The sequence below is a fragment of the Pangasianodon hypophthalmus genome, chromosome 24 (genome assembly GCF_027358585.1).
Source record: "Pangasianodon hypophthalmus isolate fPanHyp1 chromosome 24, fPanHyp1.pri, whole genome shotgun sequence".
Classification (NCBI taxonomy): Eukaryota; Metazoa; Chordata; class Actinopteri; order Siluriformes; family Pangasiidae; genus Pangasianodon; species Pangasianodon hypophthalmus.
This window is the reverse complement of record NC_069733.1, coordinates 2065620-2084416: the sequence shown is the minus strand read 5'-3', so window position 1 is coordinate 2084416 and position 18797 is coordinate 2065620. Positions and strand designations below refer to the sequence as shown.

General features: G+C 40.7%; 1 protein-coding gene across 3 annotated transcripts; it reads right to left on the bottom strand.

Annotated features, from left to right (window-relative positions):
* Positions 1–2873: 2873 nt before the first annotated feature.
* Positions 2874–18657, bottom strand: tango2 (transport and golgi organization 2 homolog (Drosophila)). Of its 3 annotated transcripts, none has more exons than XM_026940321.3 (9): positions 18542–18657; positions 16457–16580; positions 13801–13889; positions 11290–11409; positions 10362–10476; positions 6538–6605; positions 5997–6147; positions 3776–3880; positions 2874–3466 (listed from the first exon to the last, which is right to left on the bottom strand). In XM_026940321.3, the coding sequence occupies exons 2-9, from the start codon at positions 16510–16512 to the stop codon at positions 3346–3348; spliced, it is 825 nt and encodes a 274-aa protein (XP_026796122.1). In that variant the 5' UTR covers positions 16513–16580; positions 18542–18657; the 3' UTR covers positions 2874–3345. The 3 variants fall into 3 exon arrangements, with proteins under 3 accessions (XP_026796122.1, XP_026796124.1, XP_026796123.1); XM_026940323.3 differs by having other exon boundaries at positions 5997–6144; XM_026940322.3 differs by lacking the exon at positions 18542–18657 and adding an exon at positions 16698–16776.
* Positions 18658–18797: the final 140 nt, after the last annotated feature.

The following is an 18797-nucleotide window of genomic DNA, read 5'->3' as shown; positions in this document are numbered from 1 at the left end:
CCAGCAAGTCTGGCCATTCTTCTCTGGGCTCTCTCATCAAGTCATCAAAACGTTTCCATTCTGTGTATACTCTAGAGATTGTTGTGGATGAAAATCCCAGGAGATCAACAGCTTCTGAAATACACTATATGGCCAAAAGTATGTGCACCCCGACCATCACAGCCATATGTGCTTGTTGAAGCTCCACTCTTCTGCGAAGTCTTTCCACTAGAATTTGGAGCGTGCCTGTGGGGATTTGTGTTCATTCAGATACAAGAGCATTAGTGATCAGGCACTGATGTTGGTGAGGAGGTCTGGGGTTCAGTCGGTGTTCCAGTTCATCCCAAAGGTGTTCAGTGGGGTTGAGGTCAGGGCTCTGTGCAGGACACTCGAGTTCTTCCACTCCAACCTTCACACACCATGTCTTCATGGAGCTCGCTTTGTGCACAGGGGCATTGTCATGCTGGAACAGGTTTGCAGATCTTAGTTCTGTAATGCTACAGCATACAGAGACTTTCTATATAGTTGTGTGCTTCCAACTTTGTGGCACCAATGAGGGGAAGAACCACATATGGGTGTGATGGTCAGGTGTCCATACATAAAGATGACCATATAGTGTACTCAAACCAGCCTATCTGGAAATAACAAGACACCTTGGTCAAAGTTTTTGTCCCAAACTCCATACAAGTGTACTACATAACTACATACTGTGTGTGTGTGTGAGAGAGAGAGAGAGAAAAAGAGAGAGAGAGACTATGTGCTATATTGTAATCTGCATAGAATAATACCGAACATCTGCCATGGCCCTGCTACTGATCTGGTGTTCCCTTTTTTTTGGATTGGTTTCTACCCATCTTGCTTGGGATAAAAGTGTGACCGAATGAATAAACGCAATAACGCTTTTGGAGAAAATTCATCTCAGTCAAATGAAAAACCTTTGTGCGCACAGGATAGAGGACACTTCACCATTCAATTCAGTTTCAATTAAGGGTGACAAGATTCTTATATGCGATGCTTTGAAAACTGATTAAAATTGATCTTTTTTTTTTTTTTTTTAAATTAAACTGCACATAACGTCTGTTTATTTTAGTCAACAATGTTTGCTTGTGTAAAAGTCCATTATGAGGTTTTTGTGCATCAGTAAAGCTGTAATTTTTCCATCCCTTCATTAAAATCAGCTTCTGAAGCGATCAAAAGATTTAGCATCTTTTCATCTACTAAATGACAGTCATTCGAGGTCATAAAATCAACAAAGAGAAATTAATTCACCTCAAAACTTACAATGATGGAAAATTAGATTAATAAGGCACACTCCATCAAATCTGATCTGCTCAGACAACCAGCACTTTGGTGTAGTCTAGTGAAGCTTTTTGTCCTCTTACTGTTGCCTTAGTTTAGAGCCTAAATCTTAATCCCACAGTCAGGCCAGGACTGTAAGTCCGTTCTCGTTACACGGCAACACATAATGCTGAAACCTTTGTCATTTGTTTTTGTTTGGCTGATCATTGCTGCTGTACTAATGCCAACTTGCGCTTCTTACAGTGTACACTATGTACTTTCGTATCTAGTCCCTGGATTTTTGTAGGGTGATAACATCTGAAATCAAAGCTAATGTTGTACACTGAATGGAAAGAACCAATCATAACACCTTGTTAAGCTTCTACAGGAACCAACCAAAAATTGCAGGTTCTTTATCAGTACATAGAATAATGAAGACTGTGGCAGGGGCAGAGATTTTCCCTACAAATCCACCCAGAAAAGGAACAGCCTTTTCAATTAGTGTTTGACACAGTGACTCAGACCCAGTGTCAATCTTTAAGTCTAGGTTGAAAACCTATTCGTTTCATCAAATTTTTTTAGGTAAAGGTGCAGTTCTGGGGGGTGTTGTGGGGTGTGTTCCATGAGCATTCAGAGTTTTGGTAAACAGGAATGTTTTTGGTGCCCCCAAGCCATTTATGGTGTTTGGTGATATGTCCCAGGGTGCACTCATGTCTTTGGTACCTATGTTAGTTATGCTGTCATAGCCAGTCCTGCCAGAGTCCCCACTTGTACATCCTGTTAAATCACAGTATGATCAGAGTGTGTCTCTTAACCTGTCCTGATGCTCTACTTCTGCTTGGAGCTTTGCATTTGTGGCTCACCTTCTGCTCCTGTGGATGGTCCCACACGGAGAGCCTAAAGACTCTCACTTCCCAAGTCTCACCAGTTGGTTGGCAAGTTGGTCATACTTGCTTTGGGAGTGACCGGGGTTGGTCATACTTGCTTTGGGAGTGACCGGGATTGGTCATACTTGCTTTGGGAGTGACCGGGATTGTTCATACTTGCTTTGGGAGTGACCGGGATTGGTCAAACCTGCTTTGGGAGTGACCGGGGTTGGTCATACTTGCTTTGGGAGTGACCGGGATTGGTCAAACCTGCTTTGGGAGTGACCGGAGTTGGTCATACTTGCTTTGGGAGTGACCGGGATTGTTCATACTTGCTTTGGGAGTGACCGGGATTGGTCAACCTTCTACAGGAGTGATTGGAGTTGGTCAAACCTCCTACAGGAGTGATCAGGATTCATCAAGGTGTTTACGTAGGCCCAGTAACTCTTCAAAAACATGCAACGGCTTCATTTGTGGTCTTGGAGGAAGCCTATATTACCTTTTGAGATTGGGTCATGTTATGTGGGTGGGGTGGAAATAAAAAAAATAAGGATTTTTTTTGGACTAAATTATGCCAAGTACACAATATGAGACATAGATTATGTTATGATAACAGTGGTGTGCCTTAATACAAACTTCCCGTAACCATCTACCAAAAAAACACTAACTCATAATCAAGGCAGGTTAATACAAATTACATTAAACATCCAGGGAAAACTCCATGCCATGTACAACACACAGTTTGTACAGTTATTGAAGGTGAAATAAAGTTTATTGTGGTGATCAGAGCTCCATACAGAATGTGCAGTTCCTGAGTTGTGCTATATGTGAGCTGAACCATTCAGAGCAGGTCCATAATGAAACAACACTCACTTCTGTCTCCTAATTACAAAATAAAAAGTCTGGATTCTTTGGCAGATAGCCTTCAAAGAATTCTAACCTATTCACTGTCACTACTCAAGTCTCCCATCACTACTGATAAATAGTAGTTATTTTTAAAAATGGCCAAAACAACATTTAGTGCAACACTCAACACTACCACAGACATGTTCTGGTTCAGCTGCGTGACGGTGCCTCGACTTCAAATTCATGAAACTACACAGAGATGCTTGCTGGAAGAAAACGGCAGTTAAAAATCCCTCCCTTCAGCTTTAGTAGGAAAAGTCTGAGAGTAAAATGGAAAACGTGAAGAAAGGCACGCGTGGCAGCGGGTGTGGCGCGCTCATTCCTGCAGCTTGAACTGGAAGGACCGTGTGCTCCACTGGGTGACATCAGAGTTCAGCATGGTGCGCTCGGTGAAGCTGACGTTATCCTCGCTGTCGATCAGGATGATGGTGTTCGTCCTGAATCAGGAAGCGGGAAAGAAATGCAAATTGAACAGACTTGTACCACTCCATGGTTGAATTCTCTCGTCAGAAGGTGTTGATTCAATTTTCGTATAGTAACGTAAACTATATTTATATTAATGCCCTCCTTCTAATACGTTATCGATCCTATAGTAACATCTTTTAAAAAGCGTATTGTTATTTAGAGAGAGAAAATGGTGACTTTTTCTGTACATTTATTGAACAGTTACGGAAGGAGTCTCAGCAATTTGCAACAGTCCATAAGACTTTCACCAATGCTCATGATAAATACGATAATTCGCCAACCTGGTGCCGTAACTCGGGGCACGCACACACACGGCGGACAGAACTTTAAGCCAGTCCTTACTGTAGCCTTCACCTTGACTCTCCTGCATGGGGTCAGGTGTGTTTCTGAAAGACAGAGACAGAAAGAGAGAAAGAGATAAGGAGGCGAGAAAGACGTAGGAATATAGAATATATAATGTGATTATATAATTAATTGATTAATATCATGACTTGATCAACACCTTGTCAGATTCGTTCAAAGAACTTCTCCGACAAAGCGGTTTTCATCTTGCATGACAGATAGTAAATAATAGAGATGTAGATAATAAATAAACAACAAAAAATGACCCTATTGGTGGTCAGAGTTGTTTTTTTCTAGAAGGGATCATTGCACATGAATATCACTGTAGTGTAAAGCTCATTATCAGAGAGCGAGAGAGACGGAACTGAAGCAGCAGGGATTCAGGCCTGTATTTGTTCAGAATAATGAGAACAACAATCACACCGTCTCATGAATAACATCAATTCGCATTTACGGTGCTTTGTTGGTTCGCAATATCTGCAAGCCCAATGAATGTTCTTTTCCAAGATGACAGGACGAGTGTCTCAAACACACACTGAACCTGAAAGGAGAAAATTCTAGCTAATTCGTGCATTTAATGGTAGCTAGTCAGATTCTGTCATTAGAGGTCTCTGGAGATCTTTCAATTATCAAATTCCCAGCAGTTAAATCATGGGAAAATGATAAACCTAACAGTAAAACAATATAAAACCCATTTTAGATTTACCATTTTGCATTCTTTTATTGTTGCTGTTTATAGTTTTGCTCATTTACGCCATTTAATGGGCTGCGATTTCACTGATTTTAATGCAAATCTCTACCAGGCAAGAAAATATCAAATCTAACAAATTATCAATTAGTTCCAGTGAAGTTCCCTCCAGCCTGAGGTCTGAGTAAACTACCAGACTCCATCTTTTGGCTTGTAAATGCAAAGCTTTAGCAAAGCTTTAGCTTTAGAAATAATTTGCATTACTGTAAGAAAAGCACCACATTTCTCTTCACATCTGCACTTCCACAGGAAGCTTGCTGGAGTGATGCTTGCTGGAGTGAACGTAAAGTGTTAACTAAAACTCAGCTACTCTGCTCGTGTTCAGTATTAATGAGTGTAAAGTCTCGAGTTCCTGATGCTTTTTAAACACACCTGATAACATTCCAGCTCACAAAAAGGTACAAAGCTAAAATCTGGGTGTGAGCCCACAGCGAAAACACTTGTGCCATTCCTAAAACTCATTATAGCAATACATGAGTTCAGTGGAGGTTAAACACACACACACACACACACACACACACTCAACACCTCATCAGCATTCCATTTTCCTTTTTCTCCATCCAGTCCACGCATCAGCACTGCTAAACGTGCTCGTGGACTCCAGCGGCTCGAAACTGTCAGTGTTTGTTAACTGATAATGAGGTGCAGACAGAGAGAGAGTGACGTGTGCGTGTGTGTGTGTGTGTGTGTGTATGTGTGTGAGAGAGAGAGAGTGACTGAAAGAAAGACAGATCCAGTGAAATTTTTACTTTCCCCATGATCAGACAGATGTGAGCTGTTGCACGAAGGAGTTCATTAATCAACCTCCTCAGATTGCGGCGTAAAAAAACCCCTCAAACAGCTGCTTTAAAGATTTTAAAGATCTTCTGAAATTACTTTCTGATACACTCCCCCAGATTTCGCCTTGAGAACCCAAAGATTAAAGTGAACGATCAGAGGGCTGAAAGCATGAGAGCGAGAGATAGAGAGAGAGAGAGAGATGTGGAGGGTGTAGAATGATTTCAATATGTAAGTGGAATGTGAGTGTGTGACTCAAAATAAACCAAGAAAGAGCAGAAACATGACATACAGAATATAGTGTGTGTAACAGACAGACAGACAGACAGGCAGATGTACAGACACACACATACACACACACACAGACAGACAGAGTGTGTGTGTGTGTGTGTGTGTTTGTTTCAGGACTTTTACAACACCAACTCCACTGTGACTCAGTGACAAGTGTATGGAGCTTTGTTTATTTGTTTGTTTCTTTGTTGATTTGTTTATCAGATGATTCCTCTGATATCACACTCACCCATAATAAACTGATTAGATCTACAGTTTTAGCTGACAGTCAGACAGATAGACAGACAGATAGACAGACAGATAGACAGACAGATAGACAGTCAGATAGACAATCAGTTCCTCACAGTTCCTCGTCGTTGAGGACCTGCAGCAGTTCCTGGACCAGGCCTTCAGGGGGCAATGTTTTATCCACCACACTGGTGAAGTGCTGTTTACCACGCTGCATCTTCCTCCAGGGAGTGTCCAACAGAGAGTTACTGAGACCGTAGATTCCTGCTGAAACACACACACACACACACACACACACACACAAGGCTCTGTCCTCCTTGTCCTCACACTTGCATTTCTTACTGTGTGTCTGTCTGGTGCAGAATGCCTTCAGTCCACACACAATGTTAATACACTAAAGTAAGCTTTACATTAAGATTTAAGGTGTGTGTGTGTGTGTGTGTGTGTGTGTGTGGACTAATACCATTATCCACTAAGACTTATACACTACGATAAGATTCAAGGTATGTGTGTGTGTGTGTGTGTGTGTGTGTACTAATGGGTCTTCTACACCAATACGCTAAATTAAGTGTTTCATTAAGATTCAAGGTGTGTGTGTGTGTGTGTGTGTGTGTGTGTGTGTGTGTGTGTGTGTGCCAACAGAGGAAGAGAACAAACCCGCTTTGAGGCGCACAGGTTCCGGACTGCCCCTGTTTCCATAGTAACACACCGTGTCCTCATTGGCTCTGCATTGGGCGACACAGAGAGATGAAACACAATTAGCGAAGACTAAACACACAAATTAATGCCATTATAAAGTCCATTTCTCTTCATAGAGCTCTGGTGCTGTCCTAATCGAGCCGGAACACACAGATGAGTGACAGAGTGAAGACAGCACTGATAATGAGAAACACAGGGGTCAAACGTCACGGGGTGAGTCGCGACTTCCTGCAAAGAGTTAGATTCAAAAGGTTCATTAGCTCGGTATAAAGTACAGCGTCCATGCTAACTACTACATGAGGTTTAGCCGGAAGAGAAGATTAAATGAATCTGTAAACAACGTTCCTTCATTAACAGCTCTGACGGAAATTCTGATTCTTTTCACTGAATCAGATCAGGTGACTCGGCTCATCGAAAAGAGTCGACTCCTAAACGATTCATTTCCATTTTCCGGACAACGTTTGCAATCTTTTGACTAGTCGCAATTCTTCATTGCCTGATTACGACCGAAATGATTTAATGAAATCGTACGCTACCATCTAATTAACAAAATAACATGACACTGCATCGTACGAGGGTGAATCAAATGAAAACCTTAAAAGTGCGACATAAATTAGAACTGAATCAATTTTTTTTCTAGGGGAATCCGGACATTTGTTAAGAGCTGGAAGGAAATGGAGATGATGTAGAAAAATGATACACTTTTGTGACACCAACTTGCAATAAACAACACAAAATAAAAAGTAAAATAAATAAATAATAATTTTAAATTTTATTATAAAATCAGCATGGCACTGCACACACACACACACACACACACACACACACACACTATCAGGAGTGGACATATAAATATATAAATGTATTAGCTAGTAAAATTGTAATATGTTACATTTTTTTAAATATATATTTTCATTTTTTCCCCCCTTTTCAGTATTAATTTTTTTTAATAAATAACATTTATTTTTGTAGACATTACAGAAATCATCAAAAAGTTTTTTTTTCTGCAAATGTACCACTACTGTATTGCTAGCCGTTTCTTAGCAAACCTGTATATATAATATATCGTGATGCATATTGTGTATTGTAAAAATTCCTTACAGAATGGTGATGAGATATTTTTGTCGCATCGTCCGCCCATACATACATCATCACTATTGTTTACACCACGTCAGGAAAACAGCGAGCGTGAAACGTTATCGCCGTCAGCACTATCTTGTTCAGGCTTATCTCCTGGAAAGTCCCTCCTGACAGACAGGAACACACTGCTGAAGGTCAGAGAGCAGCTGATAAGCAGTTACAAGCAGGACAGTTCAATCTAGACGCAAAGACTAGCGAGAAATCATCCGTATGTTTGTCTATACAATCACCCAGAGACATAAACATAGAGTTCGTTTCTTCTAATCCGTCCAAAACGTCATACTTTTTCTCCTTTTAACATGATTCTGAGTTCCTGCTCTGTTTGGCAGCGTGGAGTTCCTCTTCTCCGGTATGAAGGGTGACAATAAGAGGAATGTTTATAGGCCTTATACCTCACAGGAAATATTAGAATCTCATCACGAGCTGCAGCTCTGAAGGAGACCATGATGAAAAAAAATCTCTTTATTATAATAGAAAACCCCTCTCCAGTTGCAGGAAGCTGCTATTGATCTGGGAATGAAATAGCCACGGTCGTGTTTCCAGTGAGGTTACTGCTGCATGTATCACTGTCAAGAGCAGGGGGCGAACGGCTCAGTAACCATCTTCCACATGGTAAAAATGTAAAATCATAAAATAATAACAGTGGGCCATAACAGATTCAAAGATACAAAGTGTCCTCCATGACATGGTGTAGCCAGTCAGCTTTCTCCTCAATGACTCCACTGCTGTAATCTTCACTGCTTGCAGTGTTGCAGACGGTTTTTCAGGGGAAAGTAGCTGCTGGAAGCTCAGAAAAGAAGAAGAACTTGGCAGCACAACTGAACTTTTGCATAGTTACAAAATTCTGCACAAATGAAGCAGTATTTGTGAGGAGTTGGGAAATAGAAGAAGAGAAGAGTGTTTAAAACAAAGAAAGAAGAAGTATGAAGGCGGGACAAACAATGGTGATCAAATGGCATAATCAGTGGTGATCAATGGTGGCAAAATGGTGATCGGTGATTGGTCACTGGGGAAAATGGTGGTCAGTGATTGGTTGTTGGGATCAATGGTGATCAGTGATTGTTCACTGGGGAAAATGGTGGTCAGTGATTGGTTGTTGGGATCAATGGTGATCAGTGATTGTTCACTGGGGAAAATGGTGGTCAGTGATTGGTTGTTGGGATCAATGGTGATCGGTGAGTGGTCTTTGAAAACACTGACACCTTTTACACACTCTCTGAACTCGTATATCAGCAGCTGAGACGTGAGGGGGAAAAGTGTCTAAAAAGCCGAATCTAGCGACAAAGTCACTAAGTTGACAACACAGTTTTGCTGCTATTCCAGGCCATGTAGAGACACACAGCTGCCCCGAGTGTGTGGAGAGTATTCATGGAAGTGTGCCGTTTATTCTCAAGTGTACAGTCCAGACATTTGATAATATTGTAGCAGCCTTGCTTTGGATTAGTGCCCATATGACTCAAACTTCCCCAGCTAAGGACAGCTTCCTGGATCAGTTGTATACTGTTTGATATTGATATTAAATTAATAATTTCACTCGATGCCTCTGTTACACTCAAGAATGCAGTGCGATCCATCCAATACAGCAACGCCAATGTTTCACCATTCAAATCCCACAATCCCACAGCTGTGTCTGCTGGAATCACCTCTTTAAAATAAAAAGCTCACGGTTAGAAAGACCCCCCAAAGCCCCAGAGGACACGGTGTGCTGGGAGGAACAGCTGTGGAGCTGAATTATAAACAGGCATCTTAAAGTCCATCCAGTTCCAGGAAGTGCAGAGAGAGCAGGTGGCCAGATCAATGGATCAGACCTTTGAGATCAGATATAATCACTTCTTTTACAGCTCTATCCCACACCACAAAAGAGAAGGACAGAGAAAGAGAGAGAGAGAGATAGAGAGAGAAACTGAAATGATTTTCCTCTTTAATAAGAAAAAGGACAGCCGTGCAGATAGGACGAGCGACTATTATTCGTTGATAAATTGGAATAAAATTTCGCCAGATTTCCTCAAGCCTTCATCAAAAACTCACAGATAATAATAAAATTAAGCTACATCATTTTTATATTGCATCATGCTCTTTGGTCTTTTGGATTAAGGCCTTCTTTAAATTGCCATCATATCCTAGAAATACAAGTTAATTCCCTTTATAATGAGCTAGCATAAAGACTTCATGTTCACATTCTCAATCGATCTAAAAATACAAAACACCTCAATCTTGACTATTTTTAAAGGGGCAGTAAGTAAGATTAGTCATGTTTTTCAAGATTAGGTCTCTATTGGTTAAGTAGGTGGGTTTGACATTTTAAACGTTTTTTTTTTTTCTTGAAAACACCCCCCTCCACCTCCCCTCCCCCAAATTCCTTCCAATGTTCACAAAGCTCTGCCCCCAGGATATACAATGGCTACGTCAAGCTGAATGTCTGTAAAATGACCCAAACAAGCATTCTGGACCAGAAGTCAGCCATTATTTTTGATCATGTCTTACATATCTTTCAGGATATGTGAGCAAATATGAAACAAAAATGCCTATTGCACCTTTAAACGAGGATTAAAAAATGATATGAACAGATTAGAAAGCAGAAAAGCCAGCGTCATACCCTACTCTCTAACACCAGTCCAAGACCACGGCCCTGTAGCAGTTACCTGAATTCAGCAGTGAGGAGGTTGAAGCCGTTGTACTGCGGACCCTCGGACGACACCTTGCGCAGGTACGAGAAGCTGTCCCAGTTCTCGGTCAAGTAATTTGACACCAAAAACCCTGGGATCAAAAAACCAAGGAAAAGTCAACACGAGTGTGCTTTTAGCTGTTAGATGTTCAACATGTGGAAAAGCAAATAACGACATGCTTTTTCTAAAAGAAAGCGGGGCGTTTTCATAATCCTAAAGCATCACGCTGATGCAGTGTACACTGAGCCCACAGCAGTGTATCATCACACACCAATAGCACTGTATCAACAAAACAGGCAGCATCACTCAGTAAGACGCCGCGAGTCAATATCACTTCATCAGCAGCGTCGCCAACGTGAGCTGGGGCCTTGAGGAAAAATCATTCTCTGGAAGCACATTGAGCTGGTCACTCACACCCTTCTCACACACCGTAATGTGTGTGTGTGTGTGTGTGTGTGTGTGTGTGTGTGGGTGGGTGTAAACAGGATGTCCCATTTGCAGCCAAATTGGCGCTGACATATATTCTCCAGCCAATAAAATAACATCTGAATTTGTACTTTAGAATCACAAGTTTTCAGCTTTTAAACAAACTTCACACTCTTCAGAGTCAGTCGTTATCATTTCAGCCAATCAGCAGCTAATTCTACGCCAAAACCCAATTTAAAATTGTGTATATCTGCTTTGTAAAATTGAATATGATTTAACGTCGAACTTGATATCCAATTTCAAAACGAATTTCCAATTCAAATCCCAGCAGCACAAAAATCATCCCGTATGTATTTCATAGAGGAGTGTGAGTCGATCTAAACTAAACTCCTTAAAAGCTCATATTCACCGTATTCACATTTGCATCTCCCTGGATCTGTATTTACGTGAAATATTTTAGAAAACGCTAACGTCCCACCTCTCCCCAGGGCGTCCGGGTTTTGCTTATGTTCCAGGTAATTGGTCAGCGCTGTCAGTTTGCCTCGTTTACTGATACCGAGCCAGGATCCGCCTTCCTTCCCCTCCTCCATATCCAAACCTGAGGACACACACACACACACACACACACACACACACACACGAAAACCCTCAGTGTGATAATCATACAGCTGATATCTATCATTCACTGTACCTGCTTACAACTTCACATGACATATGACACTAACATTAGCTAATACTCATTCCATGCTAAGCATTCAAAATTTCTACAATTTTTTTTTTCATAACATAATTTTTAAAATGAATTTTTTTATTCATAGACGCATATTTAAAATTTTACACTATTAAAAACGTGAAACATTTTAATTAAAAGAAAATTTTTCTTTCAATTAAAAGATAAGTTTACAAATTTACAAATAAAATATAATACTTTTAATTTAAATTTTAGATTACTTTTTTTTTCAATTAAAAGTATTATATTTTATTTGGACATTTGTTCAACTTTTAATTGAAAGACTGGACTGTTAGGTGAAAAAATAAAACTCTTAACATACTGAGGCAGAGTCACTGTTCCAACCCTGAAGTGATCACATGTTTAATCTTAAATTAATATTAAAGCACAATACGTGATACATTTTTATCAGTTTATAGTTACATCTAATGTTGAAAAACGTTACGTTATAGAGAAACGACACAGCGTAAACCCCTGTCGCTTTTACAAAGCCCTGACACTGGAGACTCCTTCCCTGAACGCCGAATGTCTCTTTTGTTACAAAACAAAGACAACGCGGAATCTTACTAAGGTGTTACTATGGAAACGAAACAAAAACCATAAATACAAGTGGATTAATTTAATATAAATCTGTGAGTTGAATGAATAGAAAAACTAACGAACACTTTCTGACCAATCAGAGTGAAGTATTTAAAGGTGTTATAGTTCCAATAACCTGCAGAACAATGCGTTAAGCCATGGCCTTAGCCAAAGTTTATTAAGTCGCTGAGAAAAGCCGTTTTGGGAAACTGCCTTCCGGGCCGGAATGCTTGATTGTGTTTGTCCTCCTGTCAGTCATTTTATAGACACAGTAGGGGGCACATAAGATCCTGCAGGTTGGTGAGAGTCACTCAAGGAGTAAAAATAATAATAATAATAATAATTCAAATGTCAAAAAAATTGTGTAATTATAGAATCCTATCTGGATGTTAAATCTAAACCAGTACATCTGTTAGTATATTTATGCGACTGAAGGTCTCAATTAGCTTTTGGAAACAGACGTTACGTGATGCATTAGATCCGTGTCACGTTGCCTGAGAATCCCGTGGGCTCCGTGTCCTGCGTCGCTCTTCATCAACATTCATCTCCTCGTCCCTCCTGCAGCAGATAACACCCTCCCCTCCCCTCCCCTCCCCTGCTGCTCCGCACTTCATTTCTGTCACCTCGCATAAAAGCACCCATCAATTAATGGCCCTTGTCGGTCACTGACCCCGTGATTAGCGGCACAAACAGAGGCCAGTGAACAACAACACACCCCGGACCTCTCTCACAGCCCGAGCCGGAGGCAGTTTCCTGACTCGTTTTCTGTGATCACTCAATTACATGCGTTTATCCCGCTGTGGTCTGGAGGAGTGGAAGGAGACGCTAAGATAAATGTGTTTTTCCCCATCGTTCTTATCTAAAGCTGTTTATGATTATGGTTGTGACTCATAAATGAGGCAGAATACAGGCCAAGATGAGATGTCTCGTGATTTCTTGTAAAAAAAAAAATTCCAGATCTTTTCACAAACTTTTCCAGAAATTTATTTTTAGGGATGCATCGATATAGAAATTTTGGTCGAGACCAAAAACAGATAATTCTTTATATTTGGAAGCCGATAACTGAAATATTGGCAGATAAATCTAAAACCTTGATATAAATTTAGAAAATTAGGCCACGAGGGTTTTGATTGGTGCCTTCCGCATGACTTCTATGTATTTTCTTTAAATTTTTGATTTTCAGACTTACACGGGAACCGAGCTCAACCACTGATATTATATTATTTCTCCTAAAATGTCTTTCAGGGACGCTTTTTCTTTTTACAGCTGCTTTTCTTCTGCAGAAAGCAACAGGCGTCACTGAGAGAAGATGGATAATGAAGTGTGAACAGCTTTAACGAAGCCGGTTCACATGGAAACGGGAGGATGAAGCGACTCTCATGTGAGCGAGAGGACACAATAAGAGTGCGTTTGATGTTTCAATCATCTCTGCGCTAATTTTAAGACGTTACATGTGGCTCGGCTAAAACAAAAGCTCTAGCGTGAGAGAAAAACTGCAGGACTGGGAGCCTTGTAGAGCTAGAAAATTGATTCAGGAGTCATAATGAATTGATTCTTTATAAATCTCCATTATGCTATAGCCTGTGTAGTGAGCACAAAGAGCGAATAGAAGAATAAATTGTGTGTGCAGATGAAATAAAGATGGCGGATGATTATACGGGCCAAAGTCACATGACTTACCGCTGAGGATTTCTTTGCCGCTGCCCCACCAGTCGGCAGCTTTGGACGGCCTGCTGTAGAACTCATCTCTGTTCGACGCCAAAATAAGCCTGCAGAGAAATATAGACAAATATATGAACAGAAAAGAACAATATTAATAGTGCTGGAGTGATGGCAAGATACAGACACGTTACAGCTTCAGGTGAAACGCTTAATCCGTCGCCTTCTGTTATACCTCACGAACACAGAAGTTCGTTGTGAGAAGCGGTGTGGTGCGCTGTATTTTATACCACTGTTGAATTCTAGATTCTAGATGAATTCTAGTTTGATCAGAAGATGCGAAAAACAAAAAACATCCAGTGTGTGATGGTTCTGGGGTTGGAACCACCTTGTTGCTGAATGAGAGAGATCAGACGTGAACGACCAGACTGGTTCAGGAAGGCTATGGGAACTCAAATAATCACTCTTTACAACCGTGTTGAGCAGAAAAGCATCTCAAAATGCACAGCACGTCAAACCTTGAGGCAGATGAGCTACAAGAGCAGAAGACCACATCAGGTTTCAGTCCTGTAGGCCAAGAACAGGACTCTGAGGCTACAGTGGGCACCTGTCCAGTTTCCACCAAACTGGTGGAGGTAGAAGAGAAATGAAACACTTTGGGATGTTTGACAGCATGACAACGAGGGTTTCATTACTTACATAATAGACATGTAAAGCCTGAGCAAGTCAGTGTACTAGATATGATATTTGAAGGAGGCGTGGCCTTTATACCCATCAGTCCCAGTGAAGGAGGCGTGGCCTCTGCACCCATCAGTCCTACACCCCAAAGCTACCACCACCATGTATTCATTTTTGATACCAGATTAAATAATAGCAGTTTCTGGTAGCTGCTTCCCAGGACTCTGGAGCTCAAGTGGTATATGACATCAGGTCTATCTGCTCCATTTCATTTCACTCCTAAAGATGGGTTTGGAAAGAAGGGCCATAGCTCTCAATCTGAGAACAACTCACTCCTTTCTGCTGGGAGAAGAAAATAAGATTGGAAGGTGAAACCACAGAGACGGAAATCACCTCCGCAATCAGAGAGACAGAGAAGAGAGAGAGAGAGAATGAGAACAAAATAGAGGAAGAATGTGTGAAAGAGTAGGAATGATATGCTGAGACAAATGGAAAGAGGTTTTGAAATGGAGGGAAAGTACACAAGAGGAAAAAAAACAGGGACTAGTTTCATATAGAGTCTCATACACTGTAGTTGGTCATGGTGGTAAAAACCTGCACGGAGCTTCGTTAAGCTAATGAATAGGCTAACGTCCTTTATTTGATTAGCGACCAGAGAGACACACAGCAATATCAATCTCGCTGCTTTACGGTCTTATCGCCTGCGTTCATTAAACCCCGTCCCTGCAGCGGCTGGTGATAAGAGTCAGGAAAGTGCGGATCAAACAGAGGCTACGGAGATGGAACAACGTGATAAAGTCATGGTGTGATAACTTTTCAAACTCATGGCTGAATATTCTGAATAATCATTCCTGACCGTCTGAGACATAAGACAGCAAAAACCTGATTGCTCAATCCTCCATGTTCCAGCCACCCAGTTACAGAGTTACGCAGTAGCGTATGTTTGCTAGATTTCTCAAGACTCGGTCACACGTGATCTCTACTGAGAATACTCGTCTGCAGACTCTAGTGAGAAGGTTTGTCTTGATGGGTGGTTGGAGAACAACAAGAGGTGACTGACAACAAGACTACGACAGCATGGATGTAAGGAAAAGTCTCCAAACAAGACATCCATTCTTAAGCCTCCATTTTGAAGACTTGACCATGTCTGAGCCACTGTTGCTCCTCTAGATCCAGGGTTCTCAAAGATGGTTCCTGGGAATCCCAAGGAACCCATGATTATTACAGTGATGGTGTAAACTCATAAACACACCCGCAAATACTCTGGGTCAGCGATTTTTTTTCTCTTCACAATGAAAGGGGTGTGAAATGTTTGAGATCCGATGCTCTAGATGATAAAAGTGCACAATTTGGAAATTGAGTGCTGAACATTTTTTAAAAAAGCCATCTGTTGAAGCAAGAACGCATCATTTTGCTCAAACTTTACTTGAGATTAGCTCCTCCCACTTTACATTGAAAGCACATGGGAAAGTTCATGTATTAATATTAACGTCATCATGTATTAATATTTTCTAATGTGTGTCGTGTGCTCAAAACCAACATCATCCTCATTAGAAGCTAATAAGAGTGTGTTACGGCTGAAACAGATTGCAGAATGGTTGAGAGAAAACAGAAACTTGTTACAAAATCCTTCGCAACTTTGTGGATAAACAGTTAACTTTTTTTTTAAAAACATCTCTCGCCGTCCTTTCCCCTTCAGTGAATCGGCTTTTTCACTAGGTGAATTACTATAAATATTTCATAGTATATACACTCCGTAGCCACACGGAGCATGGAATTGTGGGAAGAGTCACAGTCTTACACACTTTCATCACTCTCTGTTGTGAAGAGTGTGTGTGTTATGTTCATTATTGTTAACTGAGCGCAGCGTCGTCTGTAATTAGACTGTTTGTAAACGAGGCCGGGGTTTTAATGAAGCGACCTTTTTATCAAAGTGAAGCTTTTTTTTTTCTTTTAGGAAAAACAAACTTCAAAGGATTGAAGAAAAAGAGCTGCTCACCTGTAGGCGTTTTTGGACACAGGCCTGGGGTCGAACTTGAAGAAGATGATGCACATGAGGACGTCACGCTCGGCCGAGTCGTATCAATCACAGCAGCGGATGAGTTGAGAACCCGTGCTAAGTGCTAGAAAGAGAAGAGGAACAGAAAGCAGGGATGTGCTTCAACACGTGAACGAGATCTGACTGGATTAACCTCGAAGACTGAAAGCAGCTTTCAAAGCTAGTTCCTGTTCTCACTTACGTTACAGTAGCTAGAAACACTCGTTCCCTCACCAACACCTCTTTTTTTCTCTCTTCCTCTCTTGGAAAAAAACACAGCTTGTCATGTTACCGAGAAACGACAAAAGCGAAAATTAGAGCTTTACCTCTATAAACGAAAACAATGTAATTGTTAGTAAATTTCCAGGATAAAACGTCGGGATGCGCTGTTTTAGGAAAATAATCAACTTCACGATGGTAACAGTAAATCCGCTTCATCAACCAGCGGCAGTGTGTGAGTGGAGTCCAATCAGGACAGATAAAAGAATCAGATCTTTAAAAAAAACACAGCGAACAAACAGGAACAACCCTGTTTACCGACTTTAACCCTTTACGATCCTCATCATATAAAAAACAACAACAACAGCTCGTGAGTTTTATACTTGTACTATATCCACAAAGCAGCTTTGTAGGTTTATTTCTAACATCCGATATTTGACCATTTATTAACAAGTTACATCTTTTATCAAAAACAAGGCATTTTCCAAAGCTTACTTCTTACACGAATGTTAAAAACGGAGTATAAATCAGGTCTAAAGAGGATTTTCCACCACCTTCTCATTAACACGTCTCGCTTTCAGTGTTTTTAATTCCCAGTAACGAGTTTCTATCTGCTGATAGCGGTGCAGTAGTCCTCTCTCACCTCGTCATCTGTACGCTCAGCTCTGTAGCTTCAACGTTCACGCTGATATCACCGTGCTCGTTATCTCAAGCCACCGTCTGACATCATATTCAGGGTTTTTTTTTTTTTTTTTTTTTTTTTTCACCAACGTCTCCACTACTTCTAATCTGGATTTCTCCAGGATTACTGGAAAATGGTGAGTGACATAAGAAGCTGTTTTTTTGCTTTTAGGAGCTAACATAAGTGAAACGTGACCGTTATCCGTTTTATGTTTGAGATCGTTGACATTTTTTCTCCAATAAACTCCAGTGTAACTGCTAGCAACAACAACATCAACAACAATAACAACAACATCAACAACAATATCATCATCAACAGCAACAATATTAACAATAACAACAACATCAACAACAGTAACAACAACAGTGTCCCCCTGTGACATCAGCGTGGGACACAATCTCACCGGAATAAGAGAAATACAGTATCAGCTAACAAATTAACACCAGAATCTCTAAACACAAGAGAAATATTTGTATATAAACATGTTTCATGTGCTTCAGAGTGCATCTTTCCTTTAATATCAGACAATACACACCTCACTGACAAACTAATCACTTACACAAGGGTTTAAACCTGCAAATACATACTGTATACAGTAAATCATCATTATTATTGTTGTTGTTTTGATGTGAAACATCAGTATCAATGCACTTTGCTCTTAAATGATAGTAATATGTTTTATAAATATTAAAACTAAACACAGCTACAGGGACTTTACTGAAATGATCCACACCCTGATAGTTTCCTAATACACAATGTCACAATGAGTGACTCACACACACACACACACACACACAGCTATTCCAGTTATAAATCTAATATCTAATAAAAGACTAATTTTATAGGTTTAAACACTCCGTAATCTGATTGTGTACTCTGTGTAGTTTGACACTGGCTGAATCGCGCCCTAATCGATATCTAGGGCACTAGGTAGTGTTTACTAGGCGCTCTATCTCAGGCTCAGGGTAGTGCACTCGGGAAAGGGAGCGCGAGCGGTTTGGAAGTCCGCCTCCGTCAGAAGGCTAATCCGCTGTTTAATGCTAGGCTAACGTGTGATTTCTCACTCGTGCGCTTTGAATCCGAGACAAACACCGCCAGTGTGATGTGTGTGTCAGCAGAACAAACATGTTTACTAAGTTACTCACGAATCCATGTGCTGTTAATGATCACTTCATGGCGACAGGACGCAGGAAATGCTAAACGGGAAGTGAAGTCCGCTAACTAACAAGTGCACGGGTGACTCAGGGTTGCCAGATTGCACTGACACAAATCCTCTCAGATATATATGTTCACTTTACTGTAAAGCTGATCAAACTCCATTTTGAAGATTTTTTTTTTTAATCACAAAAGGCAGGATTTTTAAAATTAGACCCACTCAAGAAGCATTCCCTCATCATTTTT